The following is a 23,558-nucleotide window of genomic DNA, read 5'->3' as shown; positions in this document are numbered from 1 at the left end:
CCGATTTAAATCTTGATAATCAATGAAGAATTTAATGATGATTACCTAATATTGATTATAGTTATATTGGAATGTGGTTGTGAGGAAACTTGCAACTACAAGTAGGTCGAAGCTCGAAGATTAATAGGGTGTTTAACTGTCGGATTTCAAAATGACTTCTAGAAAAGTTAATTTTTACTTCGACTTCTGGAAAAACAGAAGTCCGTGCAACGTGTCGATCCTGCCTGTCGTTGTGTTTAGCATTCACACTAAGGTGTGGCTAGGATGGTCCTTTTTCCTTCTGGACCGCCAAGAAGGTCTAATTACGGATGTTACGGTAAATATGCATATATCTCGAGTCTTAGGAAAATGCAGGTGAGGTCTGTTGTCGGCATAAGATACCAATTGATCCAAATCCCGTCAATAATGATAGGCCATTAAGTCAGAGACGGTCTGAAACAATATGGAAAAGTTGACGTCCATGTTTGACTTTTGAAAATTTCGACTCTCCACCAATCATTTAGCTCGGTCTTCCTGACCCCCGTGTGAAAGGTGGGTGTACAAATACGTAAACAGATCCAACTTCCAACTGCATACCGACCAGATAATGTGCAAATTTCAGCTGATACGATACTCATTTGTGTTTTGTCTATTATTTTCCCACTAAACTACACCTAACTTGCTTAAAAAAAGAAAGAAAAGAAAAGCTATACCTAATACCGAGCTGCAAACATAAAAAGAGCTACAGTATCAAAGAAGGTGAACTCCCATACACCGCAAATTAATAAACATACTCGTCATTGTTAGTTAAGCTTTGTTGATAAACATTAATCTATATCTTAAAACAACTTAGTCAAAATGTGAGTTCGTTGGCAGCTGGGCGAATCCCAACTATCTATATTAGTATGTAATTAAGTAACAAAAATATTTGTGAAAACACCGCATGATCCAGGTATATCTGAGTAATATTATTATCGGATATTCCACCCACTCACAGTGAAATCTAATTTTATTTTGTTTCTTTTTACAAATTTTTTCTTTTTTTAATGGAAAGAGAAAATTTGTTAACTACAAGAGATTTATAATTTCATTGTTATCAAAAACATTAGAGAGAATGCTAGATTTCTGAATTTTTTATTGCAATTTGGTAGACAAATGTTGGAGATTTTTTTATCCTTACTTCTTTAGCTAAGTAGTCCGCTGCTGAATTGTGCTTCCTTATTATAAACTTTATCTGAGTTTGAGGGAGACCTTTCAAAATTATCTTGGTTCCCTGTAGAGTGTCTTCGGCTGGCCAAGGGAAGCTTGTGCTCACCATGTTGATATTGTCGACTAGTACTTTGCAATCGGAGACTATTGAAACGCTTGAGAATATATTTTCTTTTAACCAAGTAACTGCCTTTAATAAGGCTGTTGATTCCGCATGAAGAGCCGAAGACGCCTTCTCCGAGCCCGCTGAAATGTGCATAAATGGCTCGTGGTCCACTGAGTAAAGAATAAAAGCATATCCCGTGGACAGGTCTTCTTTCTTAAAAGAAGCATCTATAAATATTATCTAATCTGTATTTAAATCATATCATTATTTAAATCAGACCATTTATAACTGACCGGATTCACCCTTTGGTTGTTAGTTCCCTTTTGAATTGTTATTGAGGGTATATAGTGCAAAAATCTGTTGATCTGATCGACCAGTTTAATTGGGTCAGGATTTATTTTCTCGAAGACTACCGAGCATCTGTATTTCCATATGAACCAAAGAATGGTGACTATTTTTTCCACTAGGTCAATTGATTTTTTTTCCGAGATCCACACTTTAATCCATTGATCAATCAAGTCAGTGTTTCCTGTCGAAATGAACCTGTCAAGAGAAAACCCAAACCAGATAGCTCTAGCAAAAGGGCACGATCTAAAAAAATGATTGTCCGTTTCTTGAACTTGGGCATCGCATATCTGACAGTGAGGATATATGTCTGAGTTATGGGCCCTAAGCCGCGCCAAGGTAGGTAGAGCTTTCTGAATTAATTTCAGAATAAATAATTTGATTCTTGGAATCGCCTGAAATTGCCAAATTTTTTCTCATGAGATTTCAATCGGTGGATCGTTATCTTGAACTTGATTGATTAAGAAATTATAAATGTTTTTGGTTGAGAAGTTTCCGGAATGATGATGTTTCCATCTCATTTTGTATTGTTCTCGTATACTTGGAGTTATGACTTGTATTTTTCTTCTGTCTTTTGGGCAGAAGAATTACAAATTAAAGAGCGTACAAATGTACAAAAAAAAAAACCCGTATGACCTAAGAAAACCCAACAGGAAAGAGAAACTCCCTTAACATGTCTGAAACAAAATGCCCGTGAAAATTTATTTGACTTTTCATATGGTGTTAGAAATGCGCGAACTAGCGTATGTCATTGTATTACAATAATGATTTTAGAAAGTTATTGATTGATGATAATAATGATCTAAATACGAAACTTGTCGATATTAATTTAGATCAAAAAGAAATAATAAAGAAGAAATGAGTTATCTAAATTTAATCTTACAAAGAGTTGCAAAGATGATAGTCAAAAATATATATAAACGGCAAATTCCTTACCGTTCACTGAGATTCTGTCCAACGGAAAAGCGTGTCTATTTACGGCTTATCATGCCCATAATGGCACAACACTGGCAAATATTGTGGCAACAATCATTTTAATATGCCCGGTAAAAAAATATTTTTTAATGATAAGAATGATAAGTAAGTTGAGAAGAGGGCGGCTACATGGTTGTTAATGATCAATTTTGTAAAAGAATGATAAATAAAAGAATGATAAGTTTGTACTTTACCTAAGAGTACAAGCTGTTTTCCAAAAACCTTAACCATATATATAGCCAATCCATAGTAATATCAATTTTGCAGCCAACCAAGAGTATATGTCTGCTGCATTGTTTTGGTTCCGGTTAAATACACTCTCAATAAGAAAAAAACTTATAAAGGCGCTTAAGATAACTGATAACAGAAGATTTTCTTCAATGAACTCTGGAATCTTGGCCCTCAAATGAGAGTTCAGTTTGAGAATCCAATTTAAAATATAACCTTGGTGCATTTGAGATGATCGCCCGTCCAAGTATTGAACTGCCTCGCTAAGTGCAAAGCATTCAGCTTCTTAGCTTACTGCTCCATCATAGTATTTGCATCTGGCCTCCCCTCCAAGTAACTGTATCATCACATGTGATTACCCAATCATAGTGATTGAACGAGGCAATACTACTGACTTTGATAATGTTTAAGGTAGGTTTCCGACCACCTTTCTTGGCCTAAACTTTTCTTAATTATGAACAAATTTTTATTATTAGCTAATGAATTCAGAATTTCATTATATAAACTTACAATTTTCCAGCGCAATCCCAGATCATATAACTGGTACCTGAAAAAAGACATTACCACTTTGTAGAGTAAGTAATTTATGAGCCACCTATGATTTCTCTATTTAACATTAGTGTGATGATTTCTCTGCTCCGATAGTGGGAGCTAATTTGGTCAAATTTGCCACACTATTTCATTTTGAAGTAGTGTTCTACTCCCCATAGCCCTTGCTCGTATGAGCCACCTACACTGAGATTTACCGTTACTTCAAGCCAAACAGAGTAGGTAGAATGAAAAATAAATGTTGCAGGGCCGGGTTCATTTTGCTGATTGCAAAAACCACAGGGTATTAGTGACGTCAAGTATGTAAGTAACTAACATTTGTCCGGGGACAATTGGGAGCGACTAATGGCACTCCATTTTCATAATTAGCAACTTAAACCCTGAAATCCAAAAGGGGATATCCTTTTGTGAGTAACTCCCGAAAGGGGATAGTTCAATTTCCACCAGGAAAATGATGCGTAAGCTTGGACGACACACAGTGTTTTCTGGGACAATTCAAGTTTCTTAGACATTTCCCTTCGGAAAAGCTTGATTATGCGTTAAGAAGTACAATTAGAAACAACCGAGTAAAAGACCACAACAATACGAAATATTTATAATTTGTTCATGTTTTTAAATCACCATTTGTGCACGCTAAACCCTGTAGTTGGTTAACACTAATCCATTTCATATATGCACAAATCTGCACGCAACCAGTATATGGGTAAATTGATTAATATTATTGGAAAAAGATAAATTGATTTTTTTAGAGCCCAATGCATTCACAATAAAACTAACTTTGTAATAAAATTAATCCAAGTTTTACAAAGTCCAGGCGTCCAGCATTGCTGGACATAAAAGATTTTAGGTGGATACGTGGAGATATACATTAATGGTTGCATGAAAACACACAAAGTAGTTGAAGTTAAGTGAGCAAATTTTTCATCATGTTTATATTGGTCCAACCTCAGTCTCGTGTGCTACAAGATGAAGCAAGTAAAACCCTAGATCAACTAAGAATAGGAAAAAATGACACTATATATAATAGTTGTTGTCAACAGATAAACCACCAATACTACTTCTTCACTTCAATGGAATTTTAAGAAAGAAAAAAAACTTGCTAAGCTAATCAGATAACCATATAACCCCTACTTTCATTTCATTAGATTAGCAAATTAAACTTAGTTTCAAAACAAAAAAAACAAGTAGAACAATTAAACTTTTTGCAGATTCGAGAAACAACGGTTGCACATACACCAATTAAGAACAGAAGATGGATGCTAGGCAAAACGAAGAACACAGGCGCCAACTGGAGCTGTCATCATCATCAGTTGTATCAGAACTCGAAGGCACGCTATTGAAGGATATAGATCCTTTCTCATACTTCATGCTACTAGCATTTGAAGGGTCTGGTTTGATTCGGTTCGCTCTATTATTACTTGTATGGCCTGTGATTCAACTGCTAAACTTGCTTGGGATGAATGATGCTGGTCTCAAGTTAAGTATATTTATGGCAACTGCGGGAGTTCGAGAGACGGAGATTGAGTCAGTTGCTAGAGCAGTGTTACCTAAGTTTTATATGGATGATATAGATATGAATGCTTGGAGAATTTTTAGTTCCTGTGATACGAGAGTTTTAGTGACTAGAAGTCCTCGGATTATGGTGGAGCGATTTGTGAAAGAACATTTACGTGCTGATGAAGTGATTGGGAGTGAGCTTGTGATCAATAGATTTGGATATTCAACTGGATTCATTCGAAATGATATTGGCTCAGTTACTAATCGTGTTCAGGCCTGGTTCAAGGGAGAACGTCCTGATTTAGGGTTAGGACAATGTCCTGCACATGGTCTCTCCTTTCTATCTTTGTGCAAGGTGAGTGAATATTTTGATATATTTATAACAATTTCGAGATCCATGAGTGTCATAGATGCATCCTTGCATGCACAACTTATCTAAAATATAACATTCTCATTTCTCAACTGTGTGCAGGAACAAAAGCAACCACCATTTATCAACAACCAAAACAATGATGATCATCAACTCATCCGACCGCTACCAGTCATTTTCCATGATGGTCGTCTTGTCAAACGCCCGACAACATCAATGGCGCTCCTAATCATCTTATGGTTTCCAATAGGAATTATACTGGCTGTAACACGTCTTGCCCTTGGAGCAATACTACCAATGTCTGTTATCCCTTACACTAGCCACATATTCGGTGCTTCTGTCGTGGTTAAAGGTAAACCACCACCACCACCATCAAATTCCAACGACGGTGTTCTGTTCGTATGTACCCACCGGACGTTAATGGACCCTGTCATCCTATCTGTTGTTCTCCAGCGTAAAGTTCCTGCACTGACATACTCCATTTCCCGTCTATCAGAAATCTTATCCCCAATACCAACTATCCGGTTAACTAGAGTTCGTCGTGTCGATGCCGAAAAGATAAAGAGTATACTAACGAAAGGTGACCTTGTTGTGTGTCCTGAAGGAACCACATGCCGAGAACCATTTCTTTTGAGGTTTAGCGCACTTTTCGCTGAGTTAACGGACCGGATTGTACCGGTTGCAATGAACTACAGGGTTGGGTTCTTTCATGCAACAACGGCTAGGGGTTGGAAAGGACTGGATCCAATTTTCTTCTTTATGAACCCAAGGCCGGTTTATGAGGTTACTTTCTTGAACCAGTTGCCAGCAGAGGCAACTTGCTCGGCCGGCAAGAATCCTCACGATGTTGCAAATTATGTGCAGAGGATTTTGGCTGCAACACTAGGATTTGAGTGTACAAATTTCACCAGGAAGGATAAGTATAGAGTTCTTGCCGGGAACGATGGGATCGCATCGTACACTTCGTGCCTTGGTTATTTGAAAAAGCTATTAAAAGCTTCTAAGTCGTTTATTCAATAGTGAAGCACACTTGTATTGTTCATGTTTTTCTTCATTGGTTTTTCATCAATGGTGTTTAGTTTGTTTCTTAACCTTCTAAAATATGATGCATTTTTCTCAAGTGTAATATGTAGATTTGCTGGTGTAATTTTTTAGTATATGTTTTCTTCTCTTGATAATGTTAATTGTATCATTTGTTTTAAAAATAGTTATCAGAGTTGGTGACTTATTTCTGATTTACAGTTAGGTTATATAAAAATAGCGCCAGCTTCTTTTTGTTGTTCAGATTGCTGTGGTGTACAAAATAACCCAATTTTATTTGGGTCTGTAGAAGTATGGGCCGTTTAGATACTCCACGCTTACCTTGGAGTTTGAAACACTGTCCAATCTGAAGCAAACAGGTGACTACCGACTAGTATGATTTAGATGTGGAGAGTATTTTTATGCTGTGTTCCTTATATGTACTGATATCCATAGGGGAAACCAGGTCTGGCACTAGGTTTTTGTTTTATCAATACAAGTATTTATCCATGTGCCATATTCAACTACTACACTCAATTTACCAAAAAAGAAAACTACTACACTCACCCAGAGTATGCCCTGGGTCAATCTTATGGTTTGCTTATAGGAGGCCTAATGTTTGGGATACAATAATCTTCCCATATGTTAGATCTTTTTCTCCCCCCAGAAGCATTTACTTTTTATGTGTTAGAATTTAGCCAACATTCCTTCCATATCCAACTGTCTCTTTTTTTTTTTTGCTACGAAATACACCTTTCATTAACAAACCAGAGAATTACAAACATTGTTCAGGTTATCGTTCCTAATAAGAATGTTCAGAAAAGAAGGAACAGAAAACCAACGACTCTTAAGACTATGTTTCCTAGCTCGACGCGCAAGTCGGTCAGCTAGAAGATTATTCTGATGCTTAATATACACCACTTTAAAAGACACTGAACAAGAAACTAAACTCCGACATTGATCTAAGAGATCACCAGATCTCCAAACAACGTTTGAACTGACACCATTAACAAATTGCACTAGCTGAAGACAATCACCGACGAAGACGACTTTGGAGAGATTCATCTCTTCTGCCCAAGAGATGGCCAAAATTAGAGCAGCAGCTTCAGCACCTACTGCATCAGAAATCAATCCATAGTCCGAACGAGAACTTGTTACATTTCTTGCAATGTCACACCAAATAACACCCATACCCATATTAAAACTTTTGAAAGAACCATCAACAAACATAAAGTGATCCACCTGAACTCTAGGTATCTTTAGATTACTAAGAGAAGCATGATTATGATGCTGCGGAGAGATATAAGTGTTGATCATCCTTTTTGTATCCAAGATGACCTTACACAGATCAATAGAAGCATTATTGAATATTACATCACACCTTAACTTCCAGATACACCAAAGAACAATGGCACCAACACTAGTCCACGAGACATTAAAGGGAGAAACACTCATAGCAGAGTTATGCCAAAACAGAAAGTAATTATCAATCCAATCCAAATCAAAAGAAATCATATGTTGTATAGAAATTACGGACCATATTCGCTTCGCAATTGGACAGTTTATAAAAATATGCATAACAGATTCTTCATGATTCCGACAAAGAGGGAAAATAACATCAACAGCAGGATTATAACTCTTAAGCAAAGAGTTAACTGGCAACATATAAGCAAAAAAATTTCACAAAAGAACTTAATTTTAGGCAAACAGTCAACTTCCCAAAATTTTCTCCAAAAAGCACCATCATCAGGAGAGGAGACATCATTCTTATAAACACGATAGGCAGATTTAATTGTAAACTTACCATTCCTAGTATGCATCCACATTAAGGCATCATTCTGATTCAGATTTAGTCTAATTGTCCTAATCCTAGTTACTTCATCAGGCGTGAACAAATCCGATAAAAGGGTGACATTCCAACCACCATTCTGATAATCAATAAGTTCATTAACAAACACATAATTAACATTAGAAGGATGACCAGAAACCGGAGGAGTCGAATACCCAGGAATCCATTTATCATGCCAAATCCTTGTAGAAGCCCCATTATTTATGTTCATACAGAGTTAGCTTTGATAAATTTTAACCCATTCACTATACCTTTCCAAATCCAAGAGGAATTATTAGCCGTCTTATCAATTTCAAGCAAGTTCTGATTAGGGAAGTACTTATCTTTCAAAAAAAGGGAGAGTAAGCTATTAGGACTATTTATAATTCTCCAACCAAGTTTACAGATGAAGACTCTATTAGTAACATGAGTGTTTCTAATACCTAATCCCCCATTAAGTTTAGACTTTCCTAAATCATCCCGGGATCTAAAGTAAGCAGCCCTCTTAGGATCCTTTTTAGACCACCAGAAGATTCTCTGAATTGAATCTAATTTAGAAGTTACAGATTTCGGGAGAGGGAAGCAAGCCATATGATAGACTGCTAAGCTAGACAAAACCTTCTTAGTAACCACTGTTCTCCCAGCAACGTTAAGATTGTTTTTTTTTTTGAAGAACCCAACCTAGCATACATGTTGTCAATAAGAAATTTAAAAGATGTAGATTTATTCTTTCCTATAAAAAGGGGGGTTCTCAAGTATTTCTCAGCATTACTAAGAAACTTCATTTTAAGAGTCCTAGCCAAAAAAATTTATATGTTTATGATGCATCTTCCTACTAGTAATAAAACCAGATTTTTCTAAGTTAATCGCCTGACCTGAAGCCTTCGCAAAAAAATTAATGATGTTGAGCAGATTCCTAGCATAAAAGACAGAATCCTTAGCAAACATCATACAGTCGTCAGCGAAAAAAGATGAGAAATAGAAGGACTATTCTTTTTAAACTTAAAACCTTGTATCAACTTCTCGTCTTCAGCTTTTCAGAGCAATTGAGACAAAACATTCATACAAAGAATAAATATATAAGGTGACAGGCAATCCCCTTGCCTGATGCCACGAGAAGGATAAAATGTTTTCCCAAGAGAACCATTTACCAGAACCGAATATGAGATAGTACTAATACACTGCAAAATCATTTGACACCACTCTTCAGAGAATCCCAGCTGTTCAAAGAAAACAATAATAAAAGACCACTCCAGCCTATCGAAAGCTTTAGAGAGATCTAGTTTAATAGCAAGGTGGGCATTTTTTGAGTTCTTCCTTTTCTTTTTAAAAGAGTGCAGAATTTCATGAATGATGACCACATTGTCATGAATCTGTCGATTAGCTACAAAAGCGGACTGAAATTGAGAAACCAAAGAGTCCATAAGAGGCTTCAATCGATTAGTCAAAATTTTCAAAATTATTTTATAGGCAGAGTTTATAAACTAATGGGCCTAAAGTCGTGAGGAGATGAGGCATTCTTAATTTTGAGGATTAAAGAAATAAATGAGAAGTTAATCTGTTTCAAGAGGAATCTATTGGTAATGAAACTCTGAACATGAGAAACCACTTCAGATTGAACTATATCTCAATTGTCCTGAAAAAACCCGCCTGAAACCCATCAGGCCCTGGAGAACTCCAAGAAGATAAATTATTAACCATATCTCTAATTTCCTGAGCAGTGGGAATGGCAATCAAGATGGAGTTATCCTCATCAGATATTTTGGGGTTAACAAACCTTAAGGCTTCCTCAATGTCAATATTACCAGGGGTAGATAAAGTGTAAATCCTCTTAAAATGTTTAGAAAGCAACTGAGCAACTTGTTCTCTGTTTTCCAACCAATTACCTTTGCTCATACCTAATCGTATGAATGGTATTGTACATATTTCTAAGAAACTAGTATTCCTATCGTACTGTATAAAATAATTTATTCTAGACTTCTGCTTATAGAAACTATGTTCAATTTCATACCAATAGTCAAGTTACTTAGAATAGTTCAAGATATACTCTCCAATCTGAGGCGAGTAAGGCATCCTTTGAAGTTTTTCTAGTTCAGTATTAAGGCTTCCAATAGTAGTTTTAATATGCCCAAAGGAGTTTATGTTCCATTTACTCAGATCACATTTCACATTCTTAAGCTTATTAACAACTACAAAAGTAGGGGAACTACAAAAGTATTAAGCCTGCCAATAGTAGTTTCAATATGCCCTAGAATTATTCAAAATGTCTTTGAATTCAGGGTTCAGCTGCCAACATTTGAAGAACTTATAAGGAATATTAATAGTCCGTTCCCAGTGAAAACATTTAACCAAAACAGGATTGTGATCAGAGAAAATTCTTCCTAGATTAGTAACTCTAGTTTGGGGAAGGACAATGACCCATTTATCATTCATAAAAGCCCTATCTAACTTTTCAAAAATCAACTCACTCGGATTTTTAAATCTTCTGTTGCACCAAGTGAAAGGATTACCATAAGAGAAACTTCATTCATATTCATCTTTAAAAACTTTTCTCTAACTAAATTGGGAGCAAAGGAACTATTAGGGTTACCGCCTTGTTTTTATGATTTATGAAAAATGAAGTTAAAATCTCCTGGTAAAAGCCAAGGATTGTTGTTGTTGTCATTCATATCACTAAGAAAGTTCCACTGATTTCTGATGCCAGTCAAATTTAACGAGCCATAAATAAAGGAGACCACGAAATTTTTAATAACAGGCGAGAAATCACACAAGATTTGAATCATGTTCAACGAATAACCTAACACTTCAATATTCGATTTTTCAAAGTACCCGAAGGCCAAACCCTCAGACTTACCAATAACAGGAATGATAATCCATGAGTCGAAAGGTAAATGATGCGTATATCTTCTAACAGTGTCAGCATCAACCATTTTTTCAAATAAGCAGATACTATCTAATTTAAACTTCCTAAAAAGGATAAATAAATGCCTCCATTTCTTATCTGAACAACACCCATTAATATTCCAACTTAAAAACTTCATGTTGAAAAACGAAAGAAGTAATTAGTAGGGACAAATTAACAAACCAGAAGGAATAACAAGGAAAAGAAATGAAAACCAATAGCAAGAGTAATATGCCAAGCTATCAAAGATAACTTATTGAAGTTCTACTAAAAATAATAAGAGGAGAAAAAAGACTTACAGGGTCATGAGCATTAGAGGCGTCTGCGGCCACAGGGTCTGAGTCCAACATCATAAGATCGATTTCCCTATCAAATTCTTCGTCAGAGACCACTGGTTCATGCGGAAGAGCAGCTAAAGGCATCGGCTCAAGGATAGCAGCATCATTAAATCCAACATTAAGTCCATTTTCACACATATTGTCATTGTCAGGTAAAAAGGAGCCAAAGGAAGCAGAGGCGAAACTCAATTCAGAAGCAGAACTAAAAGAGAAACCCAAAGACGACACCACAGTCTGATAAAAAGAAGAGCAAGAAGAGGACCAGAAAACATTCCCATTTTAAGCACCCATCGAGGAAGATTCTCTAACAGATCCCACATTGAACGATACATCAGAAGGAGGAGTAAAAGGAGGCACATAAGACACAGGTGGCCAATGGGGTGTAGGCATGAAAGCAAAAGGATTAATTTCAGATTCAGTCCTTGGTCTCTTACCTTTTCGATAAAAAGGAGACAAGATGGAAAAATCAGGTAAAAGAGAAGGACGAGGTGAAGAAATCCCAGTGCTAGACGGTTCTCTAATTGTTAAAGGCGAGACTGAAGGTCTGACAGAAGAAAAAGTGAGAGAGGAAAGAGACGAGCTTCTATTACCTAATGCCCCCGAAGGTTGAAGATTTACATAGAATGCAGAAGGTTTTCATTCTGTACTAGCAGCAACATCAGCAGATGCATGAGTAACTCTGACATTATAAGTACCCGAAACATCAGAATGATTCATACTCGGATTAGTGACTGCAACATGAGTATCTCTAGCAGTAGGGGACGGCAGAGCTCTGACAAAGATCCGATATTGAATCTCTCGAAATCTAACTTCATCATGGATAAGCACAAAACAACGCTTGCAAGCACGAAATGGAAGCCTTGGGTAAAATGCAGATATATAAAAGGTCTTACTAGTAGTATTGATAATTACCTTCCTAGTTAAAAGAGAATTGAGTGGAACCATCAACTTGACTTCAAACCTGTTACCAACAGCAGATTCGGCATTGACAAAGTCACCAATCTGGTCCATAACCTCTCGCGCCCTTCCTTTATTGACCAGATCAGAAGGAATAGTAACTTGGACTGGCATCAAAGTTTTTTCCCATACCAGATCAAAGATATCCTCCAGCTTATTTAAGGGATGCACTGCAAAAATCTAACCAAACAGAAAAGTAGGACGAGGAGAAAAAGAAATATCCCTATCCTTACTACTTTTAAACATGACTGCAAACAGATTCTGATAAGGCATGCCTTGCATATATGGTTTAGCAAGTTTAAAATCAGCTGAGTTAATGGGCCAGATTCTATTCAGATGATGCTTCACAGAGGTTTGTAGTAGCTTCGAGTGTTGTCACATAGAAGTACACCAAAAGATGAGGGAACTATTCAACATCTTCATCTAGGTCTAAAACTTTAACTTGTTCAGCAGCAACAGCCATTTCAGAGAAGATAAGTTAAGTGTATGAAGGTATTTAGAAAGTTAAGAGTTGCATAATGAAAAACTTGAGAAACCAAAGCATATATAGATGAAAGACTAGAGACATAGCATTAAGACACTTCTTGGAATTGAAAGATGAAAGGCCTGCCATAATGATAACCATCACGCTCAACGTGAATTAACCACATAAAACAGGAAATGAAGAGACAGCAGCGAATAATCACAATGCACAGAGAATCAAAGAGTGACTGAACTGGTTAACCAAATTTTCCAAGTGTAAAAATATATCTGAGGCAGCCACCCAGACCCAGTGAGAATTAGTGCACAGATTAAAAAATAACTAATCTCTCTTAATATAAAAATATCTCTAAATGGGGGAATAAGAATTTCACAACTTTTGATGAAGAGTTGCAGCACTTTAGATAACCACAAGTAATTACGGGGAATAACTGCAGAGAGAACAACTTCAAACCAATCCAACATCTCTCTAATACCATCACTAAGAAGAGACTACACCATACTAAAGCAGATTTAACACAACAGAAAGTGAGAGAGACTAAAGAACTTCATTTGAGTAGATAGATAACACTTTATTATTCAATATTCTTTCACAGACATTATCTAATCCCTACAAATAGTAGGATATCCAAACCCCCAATACCTTGAATGACAGAACTTCAATATATACAGGAAGAATTCCTAAACAAGATACATCATACTAAACCCAAATTACCAGACCCATATCTGCCCATATCTCTTAATTAATCGAATCTTATGATGCTTTACAGAGAACCCTATGGTTGTGCCTCCATTAGCTCATGACCTGATAAGAAAAAGGAAGAAAAAACTCGTGAAAAGCAACAATATTGCAGATAAATAACAAAGGAGAGTCAATCAATTAAGATTATGCATCAAGAATTAAAAGAGAAAGATTGCAAAAAGGATTAAAATTTGTTAATTGAAAAAATTAGGGCAAAAAAAACGAGAAAAGAAACCTAAAACATAAGGAGAAGAATTACAAAAAACAGAGGAAAAGGAGAGTCAATCGTCAGTAGAACATGAAATCAGAAGCATATCATGAATTAGAGTTCCAGAATCGATCAAGAAATTGAAGACGGGATCGAAGTTGACTAGGTCAACGTCGCAAGAAAAATCGTCTTCTTTTATCACAACCTTATTCCATTCTTATTCGTTCTATATCCAACTGTCTCTTATTTATGTGAAGAATGCCACAACTTGGGTAGTAGTTACCTTAAGGATAGGAGCCGATAAGGTGTAGGTTTCTCCTTAAGTATACAACCTGTTTCTCCTAGCATAACTAAGTTCAAGTTTTTTACATTTTGGATTTTCAAACCTCCTTCATCTTCCATACTAATGTAGAATGATAAGGTTGAAAGCAAACAAGTTATTGGAGATATGAAGAGAGTTTAAGTTTCGTAAGAAACTTGATAAAAAAATATGATTGAATAATCACGATAATAAGTGTTTAATTGATAAATAATAAGATGTTCTCAAAAAAAGAAGGCATAGCCCTTATATAGGCTTACGTGACCTGACTAGGTAAAAAAAAAGAAAAATTAACAAAACTAGGAAAGCAAAGACTTGAAAGACAAGTATCACTCTAATAAGAGTTTGAGATCAGATTGTTCGCGCCCCCTGTTCTTGAGAATGACTGGGCGTAAAGGGCACGTAGGCCGTTCATCGGGTTGAAAGTGAAAGTCGCCAAAAAGTGGCGGATTGCTTTTGAAACCAATGAACTTGGGTAAGATAGAGGAGGGTGGAATTTCGTGTGTAGGGGTGAAATCCGGAGATCTACGAAGGAAGGACAAAAGCGAAGGAAGCTCTCTGGTCTCTACGCCGGTCCGCCATAATAATCAATTTTTTCGAAGTAGCTGCAATTTAATCGGCTGGTCTTGAATCAAATGCTAGAGAATAGGCTGCTAGGTTACAGATTTGCTAACTGTTAAATTAACCAGTGTTCTGTTTACACTTGAATGAAACTCGCCCCCGAGTTAAACAGTAAAAAGAACCTCATTCTCTCCATAAAACGTGAAAATTTCTCGTATGTTGAAAATATTAGATTATTCAAATCTGCTGGAAGATCAATGACATAAGCATTATTACTGATTTTCTTAAGTATTTTGAATGGTCCATACTTTTTCATCTTTGTATTGTTGTAAGTTCCAGTAGGGAAGCACTCTTTTTTTAGATGAATCAACACTAGTTCTCCTTATTTGAACATCTTTATTCGTCTATGTGGATCTGCAGCTTCTTTGTACTTGTTGTTAGAATCTTCAAGTTTTGTTTTTACTTCTTGATGAATCTGTGAAGCTTTCTCTAGCTTATTATCTGCCTTCACATTTGACGGCCATAGTTTTGGTTGTGACTACTAATTTTCCCATAGTCTACGTAATGTGTTCAGCTCAAAGGATCGAATATTATGCAATATGGATACCTCTGTTGAACTGACGATGCTTAGTGAATAAATGATAAATGTATCAAATTAATAACAAAGACTAGCAAATAAATCAAATAAAGCTAAGTTATCATTTGACACAAGAGATTACGTGGTTCGACTTTGTAGTCTACATCCACGGGATAATGGGTGATTGTTTGTATTAAGTTTAGGTGGTTACAAGAGATCTTAAATGCTTCCCAAAGTAATAGAGAGAACTCAAGTTGTTATAGCTACTTAAGTTCTAAACCTTAAAGAGGTATAAGCTTAAGACTAGATCTTTTATCCTAAGAATTGAATGCCTTATTTTGTTGGTGAAACTTGGTATTTATAGCCCCATCGTCTCCAGGTATATCTTCGTTGTTTGTGGATCCATCGCTTCTTGATACACTTTCCAAACGAATGGTACCTTCTTCCACCGTGTGTATCCTCCAGTTAATCTTTGACACCTCAGCTGACCCACGTTTCTTAGGGAACTTCCCAACCTTAGTACAGGTTGTACCTTATTCCACCGCTGTCCTTATCCAATCATGTTCTGCCACATTCTCTCTCTCCACGTGCTTGGATTATGCGTGTAGATAAGAGATTAGAGCACTTAATGCTGATTAGATATGTCATTTACCGCTGTCCCCCGGTAGCTACCTCACCCTATGTTTAGGTTTTACTTTATCCATCTTGACCGTTGAAGAGCTTCTCCTTGGGCGAAGATAAAGTAGATCTACAAAGGTATCTTATATTGCTCAGATATTTCTGTACAACAAGGGATATACTATTATCTCGTGTGTGACCTCCATGATTGTGACACGTGCTCCGAAGAATATTGATATTCACAGTTTGCCCCTTTTCTTTCGTATTCTACCAACCGGTTGATTGGAAGAAAACGTTTTTTGTAACGCCGCCATTTTTGCACGTACCAATTGGGGGTCCCACATGTCCTTTCATGCAATAACTTCCCCTTGATTCTCGGACCCTCTAAATTTTGGATTTTCCAGCCGCCTATATAAGCAGAGAATAGTTGCAGATATTCTCATTAACTTTCATTCTTCTCTTTTGGAACTGTAGCTCTCCTCTCTTTCTTTCGGAAGTTTCTTATCTTGCCCCCAATTGTTGCTCTCTTATCGATTTTTCTGGTGCCCTGCTTTTCAGCACCGATCACCATTCTTTGGTTAGTATCTCTCCGCTTTACTGTTGATGTTTTGATCCTTTGATTTTGCGTCCATTTTTGCTTTAAATTGCTTGTTGATGCTTATCGATTCTTGTATGCGTTAGTTACCGTCTTTAGTTTGCTTCTTCCACTGTTTGTAGAGTTGGGTGTTGTTTGAATTCCTCTCTTTTACGATCTTTCTCCATGATTGATATGGTTTCATGATCTTGTTGATGCTATGAGTTTGTACTTCAATGCGCCTTGCGAATGGATTTGATTGTTTCTTTTGGTTGAATTGATGATACCCATGCCCAATTATGCTTTGGATTCTGCCCTTGTCGTGTTTCTGCCATTTCTGCAACCTTCCGTCCACCATTGTTGGTAATTGTATTCCTCCTACTGGTTTTAGGAGTTATGATAAATCCGAAGAAGTTTGTGCGTAGGAGTGTAAGACCCAGAGTTCCTTTGAAGCGTCCTGCGCTCATGATCCATCATGTTGCTGCTCCTTCTTCTCCTCTCGAAGAGAAGGAGGTACCTGAGAAAACTGAGGTTACTGCGTCACCTGAGGATGTAACTCAGTCTGGCGGTGATACTAAGCATTGGGCTTGTACTCCTCTCCTTATGACAGATCCCTGGATCTTTGGTACCGTTGGCGCGGATTCCTCCACTCCTTATCATTCGTGGGTGGTTCCGGGCTTGCAGTCTTCCACGACTTCCTTTGATAAGGTTATTCCAAGTTCTGCTTCCATGCTTGTCGGGAGTAAGAAGAGGAAGATTCCTCTTGTTCTGGCAGAACCTAGTTCCCAGAAGGTAAGGATTATATGATTCCATATGTGGGTTCGTTAATGCCATTCTTACCCTAATATATTATCATATTTGTATATTTGGATCATAGGTGAGTGAGCGCCCTATTGATAGTTGTGGTTCCCGAAATATTAGACCTTCCACTGAGACTCCTTTAGCATGGGTCATCCTGAAGCGACACCTTTTCTTGCTCCTGGTGATACTGATGTTATTGAGGAAGATGAGATGGCTTTGACTCCTGAGGCGAGTGCGCAATCTGTTGATAGCACGTTCTCTCGAAAGACGGTGTTGCATGGTGGTGATTTCTGGCGTATCCTTCGGTCTCTCAGCGATACTTTGTTTTCCGGTTCCCCTGCTGTTGCGGGTGATGATTCTGAGCTTTCTCCGAAAGGTGATCTCTTACCTTCGGAATCTTTCGTTGTTGCGGCGTATGAACCTGCGCTTTTGGGACCTTCTGTTGCTGCGGAGGACAAATCTGAGCCTACTTTAGACACTCCCCCTAGTTGTGGCTTAGGTTTTCTTCCTTCTCCTTGATGGCAGTTCTTTTCTCCCCGTTGCTTTGTAAGGACGTCATGTCTCCTTCTGACGTTTTGGGAAAATATTTTATCTTGTTGTTTTATAATGATATTGTACTTACCAACAAGGTTGGTTGCTTGTGCATGCCTCTTTTTGCTTAAGACTTTGCCTTATGGTGATGTTTGCGCTCTCCTTATCTGCAGTTTTGCTAAGACATGTTAGTCATAATTTATTAACGTTCGCATTCCAACCACGTTATTCATATTTCTAGACGTATTGTGTATATTTTATTGCACATTCTAGTTGTTACCAGGTGCTAAGGTATGTTTAACCTTTGGTGGAACATTCATCATCCTACCTAAGTATCCTTTGGACAAAAGGTACCGCAGTGGCTAAGGTTCCTACGTGCGCAATAATTTTCCTGTAACCCTACGCGTTCAGCGCAGAGACTTCTTTACTTCGACAAGGTATCTCTATAGGGTATTTCTTACTTCTTTTTTCCTCTTAAAGGGTGTTGCCACCCCGGGGATACGAGTAGTGACACATGCGCAGTTGTGCCTTTCCCTGTCTCATCGTCAATTCTGACGGAGTGTGTCTATTCTAATCCAATATCTACTAATCAAACTTTATTTTTTAACAAAAAGTTATTTTCATTGATTAGTAAGGTAATTTTTAATACCTTTGTTCATGGATAGAACATGGTGGGTCAGTGCCCGTTCCCTTCTTCTCCTGAGTGATCACCGTTTTTCTTACGGATAATATTTCTTTAGGTACATTGCGTTCCAAGGATGTTGTAGTACTTCACCCTTCGTGGTCCTTAGATAGTAAGACATTTTTCCTGCTATATCATGTATGATGTAGGGTCCGTCCCACGTGGGACCCAGTTTGCCCCATTCTTTGTTCCTTTGATATGGTGGAATTTGACGTAGTAAGTATTCTTCTAACACAAAGCTTCTAGGAATGACTTTCTTATTGTATTCCCGAGCTAACCTTTGCTGGTAATTCACCATCTTTTGCAAAGCCACTTCCCGTCTTTCTTCGAGATCATCCAGCTTTTCTAACATCAAATATGTTGTCAGGTTCTTCTCCCATTCTTCTGTCTTTGTTGTAGGAAGTATTATCTCCGTTGGGATGACTGCTTCGGCCCCGTAGGTTTGTAAGAACGGAGTTTCCCTGGTGGCTGACCCTCTTGTAGTTCGATAGGCCCACAGGACATTGTGTAGTTGTTCGCACCATCTTTTCTTGTATGCTCCAAGCTTCTTTTTCAAGTTCATTGATATGGTTTTGTTGGTCGCCTCCGCTTGTCCATTGCTCTTGGGATATATAGGAGTAGATTTGTTCTTCTGAATGTTGAAAGTGTCGAACAACATATCGATGTTCTTTCCTTGCAACTGCTTGCCATTGTCCGAGACTGTGGCCGCCGATATTCCGAACCTGCATATAATTTGCTCGAACAGGAATTTAAAGACATTCGTGTCTCTAATCCTTTCCAAAGGATTTACTTCCACCCATTTGGTAAAGTAGTCTGTAGCCACGATAAGATATCTCCTTTTAGTTGTTCCTTCTATTAGGGGTCCAACAATATCAATCCCCTATTTGGAAAATGGCCAAGGGATGATAAATGAGTTAAGCTCCGTAGCTGGTGCTTTGATCTTTTTGGCGAAACGTTGGCACCTTTCGCATCTTTTGGCCATGTTTTTCGCATCTTCGTCCATGCTCAGCCAGTAGTACCCTTGCATTTTGGCTTTGACTGCCAAGGATCTCCTCCCGCTATGGTTTCCAGCATCTCCGCTATGTATTTCATGGAGTACTCTTTTTCCTTCCATTTGTGAGAGGCATCATAATAGAGGCCCGAGAAATGACCTTCTGTACAGTATTCCGTCACGTAGGATATACATTGCTGCCTTCGATTCGATTTTTCTGGATTCTTTGACGTCCGATGGTAATGTACCTTTGTCAAGGTAATTGTGGATTGGAATCCTCTAGTCGTCCTCTGATTCGTTTCCAATGTCTTCTTCTGTCATGGATTCATCCTCGTTAGACTCCTTCGCCTCCTCATATGACTCTTCTTTTTCCTGATGTGCCTCTTCTGCTTCCCTCATGGCTCGTGTTTGGACGTCCAGGGCTTCCTCCGCGCCTGAGGTGGGCCCTTCTATCGAAGTTTCATAAACTCTTCCAATCTGCACTGCGGTGGTGTTTTTATCTTTCAACATGGAAGATATGAATGCCAAGGCATCTGCATGTCGGTTATCCTTTCGGCATACATGCCTGAATGTTACGTTGTCGATTTTGGATGCGTGTTCTTGGGTTAACTTAAGTTACGAACAGCGGATCCAAAGTTTGGTATTTGAGTTCGATCTGTCTAATAACTAACTGAGAGTCACTAGTCAACCAAACGTCTGACAACCCCAGCTCCCTTGCCAACCGCAGGCCATGTATGATCGCCTCATACTCAGCGATGTTGTTCGTATATTGTTCGAATTCCAATCTAAATACATAGATTAGTCGGTCTCCTGTAGCAGTCGTGATTACGATCCCTATGCCTGCACCTTCGTCGTTTGAAGAGCCATCTACAAATATTTCCCATCTTCGTGAATTCTGGGGTTCCAGTAGGTCTTCTGGTTCCTGCTTGTCTTCCTCCATTCCTGGGATGTCATTTATCTCCGCTTCGTCGCTGAGAGGCAGGTCTGCTAAGAAGTCTGCCAAAATTTGTGACTTCTCAGCTTTTCTGGTTTCGAAGATTATGTAGAATTGCTTAATCATGGCATTCCATTTTGCTACTCTCCCAATTTTCTCCGTGCTGACAAGGATCTGACCAATCTGGGCTTTTGTGAATACTCGTATGGTATGTGCATCAAATTATATCCTTAGTTTTTGGGTTGCAATTACTAAGGCATATATAAGATGCTCTACCTTCGTATATTTACGCTCTGCTGCACTGAGTGTTTTTCTGATGTAATAAATGGGTTTTTCTCCTTTCCCCTGGTCTCGTATCAATACCGCACTCACAGCGTAGATTTTTTCTGCTAAGTATAAAGTAAGTATTTCACCTGGTTCTGGCTTCTGTAGGATAGGTACCGAAGCTAAGTATTCTTTGATTTTCTGGAACGCTTCGCATTCCTCAGTCCATACGAATTTGTTTCCTCTCCTTAGTGTGTTGAAGAATGCTTTGCACTTGTCTGACGATCTTGCTATGAATTTTCCCATGGATGCTAGGATTTCATTTAGCTTTTGCACTTCCTTTATTGTTCGTGGTGATGACATTTTTATCGCCGCTCTGACCCTCTCAGGGTCCACTTCTATTCCTCGCTTTGTCACCAAGTACCCTAGGAATTTTCCTGAGGTAACTCTGAATGCATATTTTTCCGGATTAACTTTCATGTGAAACTTTCTCATTGCTTCAAATCACTTTTAGATCTGAGAGGTGATTTTTTGCTTCCTTGCTTTTGACGAGCATGTCATCTACGTAGACCTCCAGTATCTTGCCTATCCATGGTTTAAAGATTTTGTCAACCAATCGCTGGTATGTTTCCCCCGCGTTCTTTAGTCCAAAAGGTATCCTTGTATAACAATACAAGCCTCGTGGGGTAAAGAACGCAGTATGTTCTTGGTCTTCTTATGCAAGGGCAATTTGGTTGTAACCTGAATAACAATCCATAAAGGATAACCTCTGGTGACCTTCAGTTGCGTTGACCAGTTGGTCGATATTGGGTAACGGGTAGCTATCCTTCGGACATGCTTTGTTAAGATTGCTGAAGTCGAGGCATATTCGTACGCCTCCGTTCTTCTTAGGTACTATCACCAGGTTAGATATCCAAGTGGTATACTTAACCTCTCGTATGAATCCTTCTGCTATGAGCTTTTGCAATTCCTTTTCTACTGCCTCATGATTGATATCCGCCACCTTGCGGATACGTTGCTTGAATGCGCAAATTCTGGTTTTATCCGAAGGTGGTGTGAGACCATATTTGGGTCAATCCCGGGCATGTCTTCCATTGACCATGCGAAGACATCTGTATACTCTCTTAGTAACCTTTGTAGCTGCGTTTCCTCGGCCTCTTCTAGTAATGTACCAATGTTGATCAGTTTTGGTTCTTCCTCCGTTCCAATGTTGATTTTCTTGGTTGGTTCTATTGGTGATAAGTTTTTCTTCTGAGGTCGTTGAGGAACGCTTTTCTGTAATTGTCTTTTGGCGGAGACGTTTGCCTCCGCGGTTGCAGATGTGCTGGTTTCTGGTAATAAAGATGCTTCGGGAACTAAGAAGGCTTCGTCAGTTATATCCTTGTTGTTTACTTTTCGTATTTTCCTTCTGTTTTATTGTGCAGCAGCTTTTTCTACGTTAAGTCTGACCTCCGCTAAGTTGCATAGCCTTGCATCCTGCTGATCCCCTTTGATCTCCATTTCACCCATGGGTGTAGGGAAACGAAGGTACTGATTATATGTTGAATCCGTTCCTCGTAATCGGTGCACCCATAATCGTCCCATGAAGACGTTATACGGTGAAGGTGCGTCTACCACACAGAATATGGTATTTGTCACCAAAGGTCCTGCTCGTACCTGTAAAACAACTTCTCCTCTTGGTCTCGAAGCCGCTCTATTGAAACCATAGATTGTGCAAGTGGACGAATCCATTTGCTCAGCTGTTAGTCCCATACGTAAGTATGGTTCATAAAATAGCACGTTTAATTAGCTGCCCCCATCGATGAGAACCTTTGTAACATTCCACCCGTGGATTGGTAGGGTGATCACCAATGGATCGTTGTGCATCTCCACCTCTTGGTTTACGTCTTTTGTTGAGAATGTTAATGGCGTAGCCATCCATTCCTCCCAAGTGGTAGTTGGTGGTCCACTTAGTTTAAAAACTTCGTGTGTTTCCATATTTCTTTTGTTCCTTGCTAGCTCGAGGATGTCTTCGAGCAGCTCTTCTTTCCCTCCGTAAGAGAAGGTAATCATATTGATGTATTTTCCGTCTTGAGGTAGCTCTACCATTTTCTTCGGGGCTATCTTTGTGTCATCAGATTGGATCTGCACATACTCCGTGAATTTTCCTTCGTCGATGAATCTTTGAATTGTGTTCCTTAGGTGGTAACATGCGTCCGTTGTATGCCCGTAGTACAGGTAGTACTACTTAGCATTCTTCGTTTTGTCGGGTTGTTTTCCCCTAGTTTTAGGATAAGGGAACCCTGGTTTTGCTCCTTCCTTGCTTAAGATGTGAGAGAACGTAGTGTTCAACTTTGTGTAGATCTTATCTACGTATTCTTCTCTTCCTTTACCCATGCCTTTGCCATCTCCGTATTTTTATCGTTTATCCCGGGAGATGGTTCTTTCCTCAGCTTCACTTTGCCTCTTGGTTACCTCCAGAATTGGTTCCAGATAATTTTTGCGCTGCACAGTTACTTTTGACTATGCCCTGGGGTTATCCTTCTGTATTTATTAAAGCCTGATGTAGCGGTCTTGGACGACCCGAAGCTCCCCTTCGGAATCCAGATCTTTGTTGTGAAGTTCCACGAAGATAGCTGAGGTCATATCAAGCCCATACTGATAGCAATTAATGCTAATTTCTGGGTTGATTTTTCCGATTCCTTGGCATGTCTTTTGCCATCTGTATATATATTGCATCAATGTTTCCCTGGGTCCGATGGATAATGAAAATATCCTATCTAACCCCGCCTTGGTTGACTTGTTGTACATGTATGTCTCTAAGAACACCGTAGACAATTGCTCAAAGGAGTCAATTGAATTCGCTGGTAAGTTGTCATACCATGTCAGTGCTGATCCTGTTAAGCTTGCCGGAAAGTACCTACAAAGTACTATCTCATCTCTTTCCCAATGGGCAAGGACACGAGTTTAGTAACGTAGGTGAGCTGCGGGATC

General features: G+C 38.5%; 1 protein-coding gene across 1 annotated transcript; it reads left to right on the top strand.

Annotated features, from left to right (window-relative positions):
* The first annotated feature begins 4,427 nt into the window (after positions 1–4,427).
* Positions 4,428–6,468, top strand: LOC113293095 (glycerol-3-phosphate acyltransferase 5-like). Its single transcript, XM_026541858.1, has 2 exons — positions 4,428–5,243; positions 5,361–6,468. Exons 1-2 carry the CDS (start codon positions 4,644–4,646, stop codon positions 6,276–6,278), a joined length of 1,518 nt encoding a protein of 505 aa, XP_026397643.1. The 5' UTR covers positions 4,428–4,643; the 3' UTR covers positions 6,279–6,468.
* The last annotated feature ends 17,090 nt before the right edge of the window (positions 6,469–23,558 follow it).

The sequence above is a fragment of the Papaver somniferum genome, chromosome 7, assembly GCF_003573695.1.
Source record: "Papaver somniferum cultivar HN1 chromosome 7, ASM357369v1, whole genome shotgun sequence".
Classification (NCBI taxonomy): Eukaryota; Viridiplantae; Streptophyta; class Magnoliopsida; order Ranunculales; family Papaveraceae; genus Papaver; species Papaver somniferum.
This window is presented reverse-complemented; position numbering and strand designations above follow the sequence as displayed.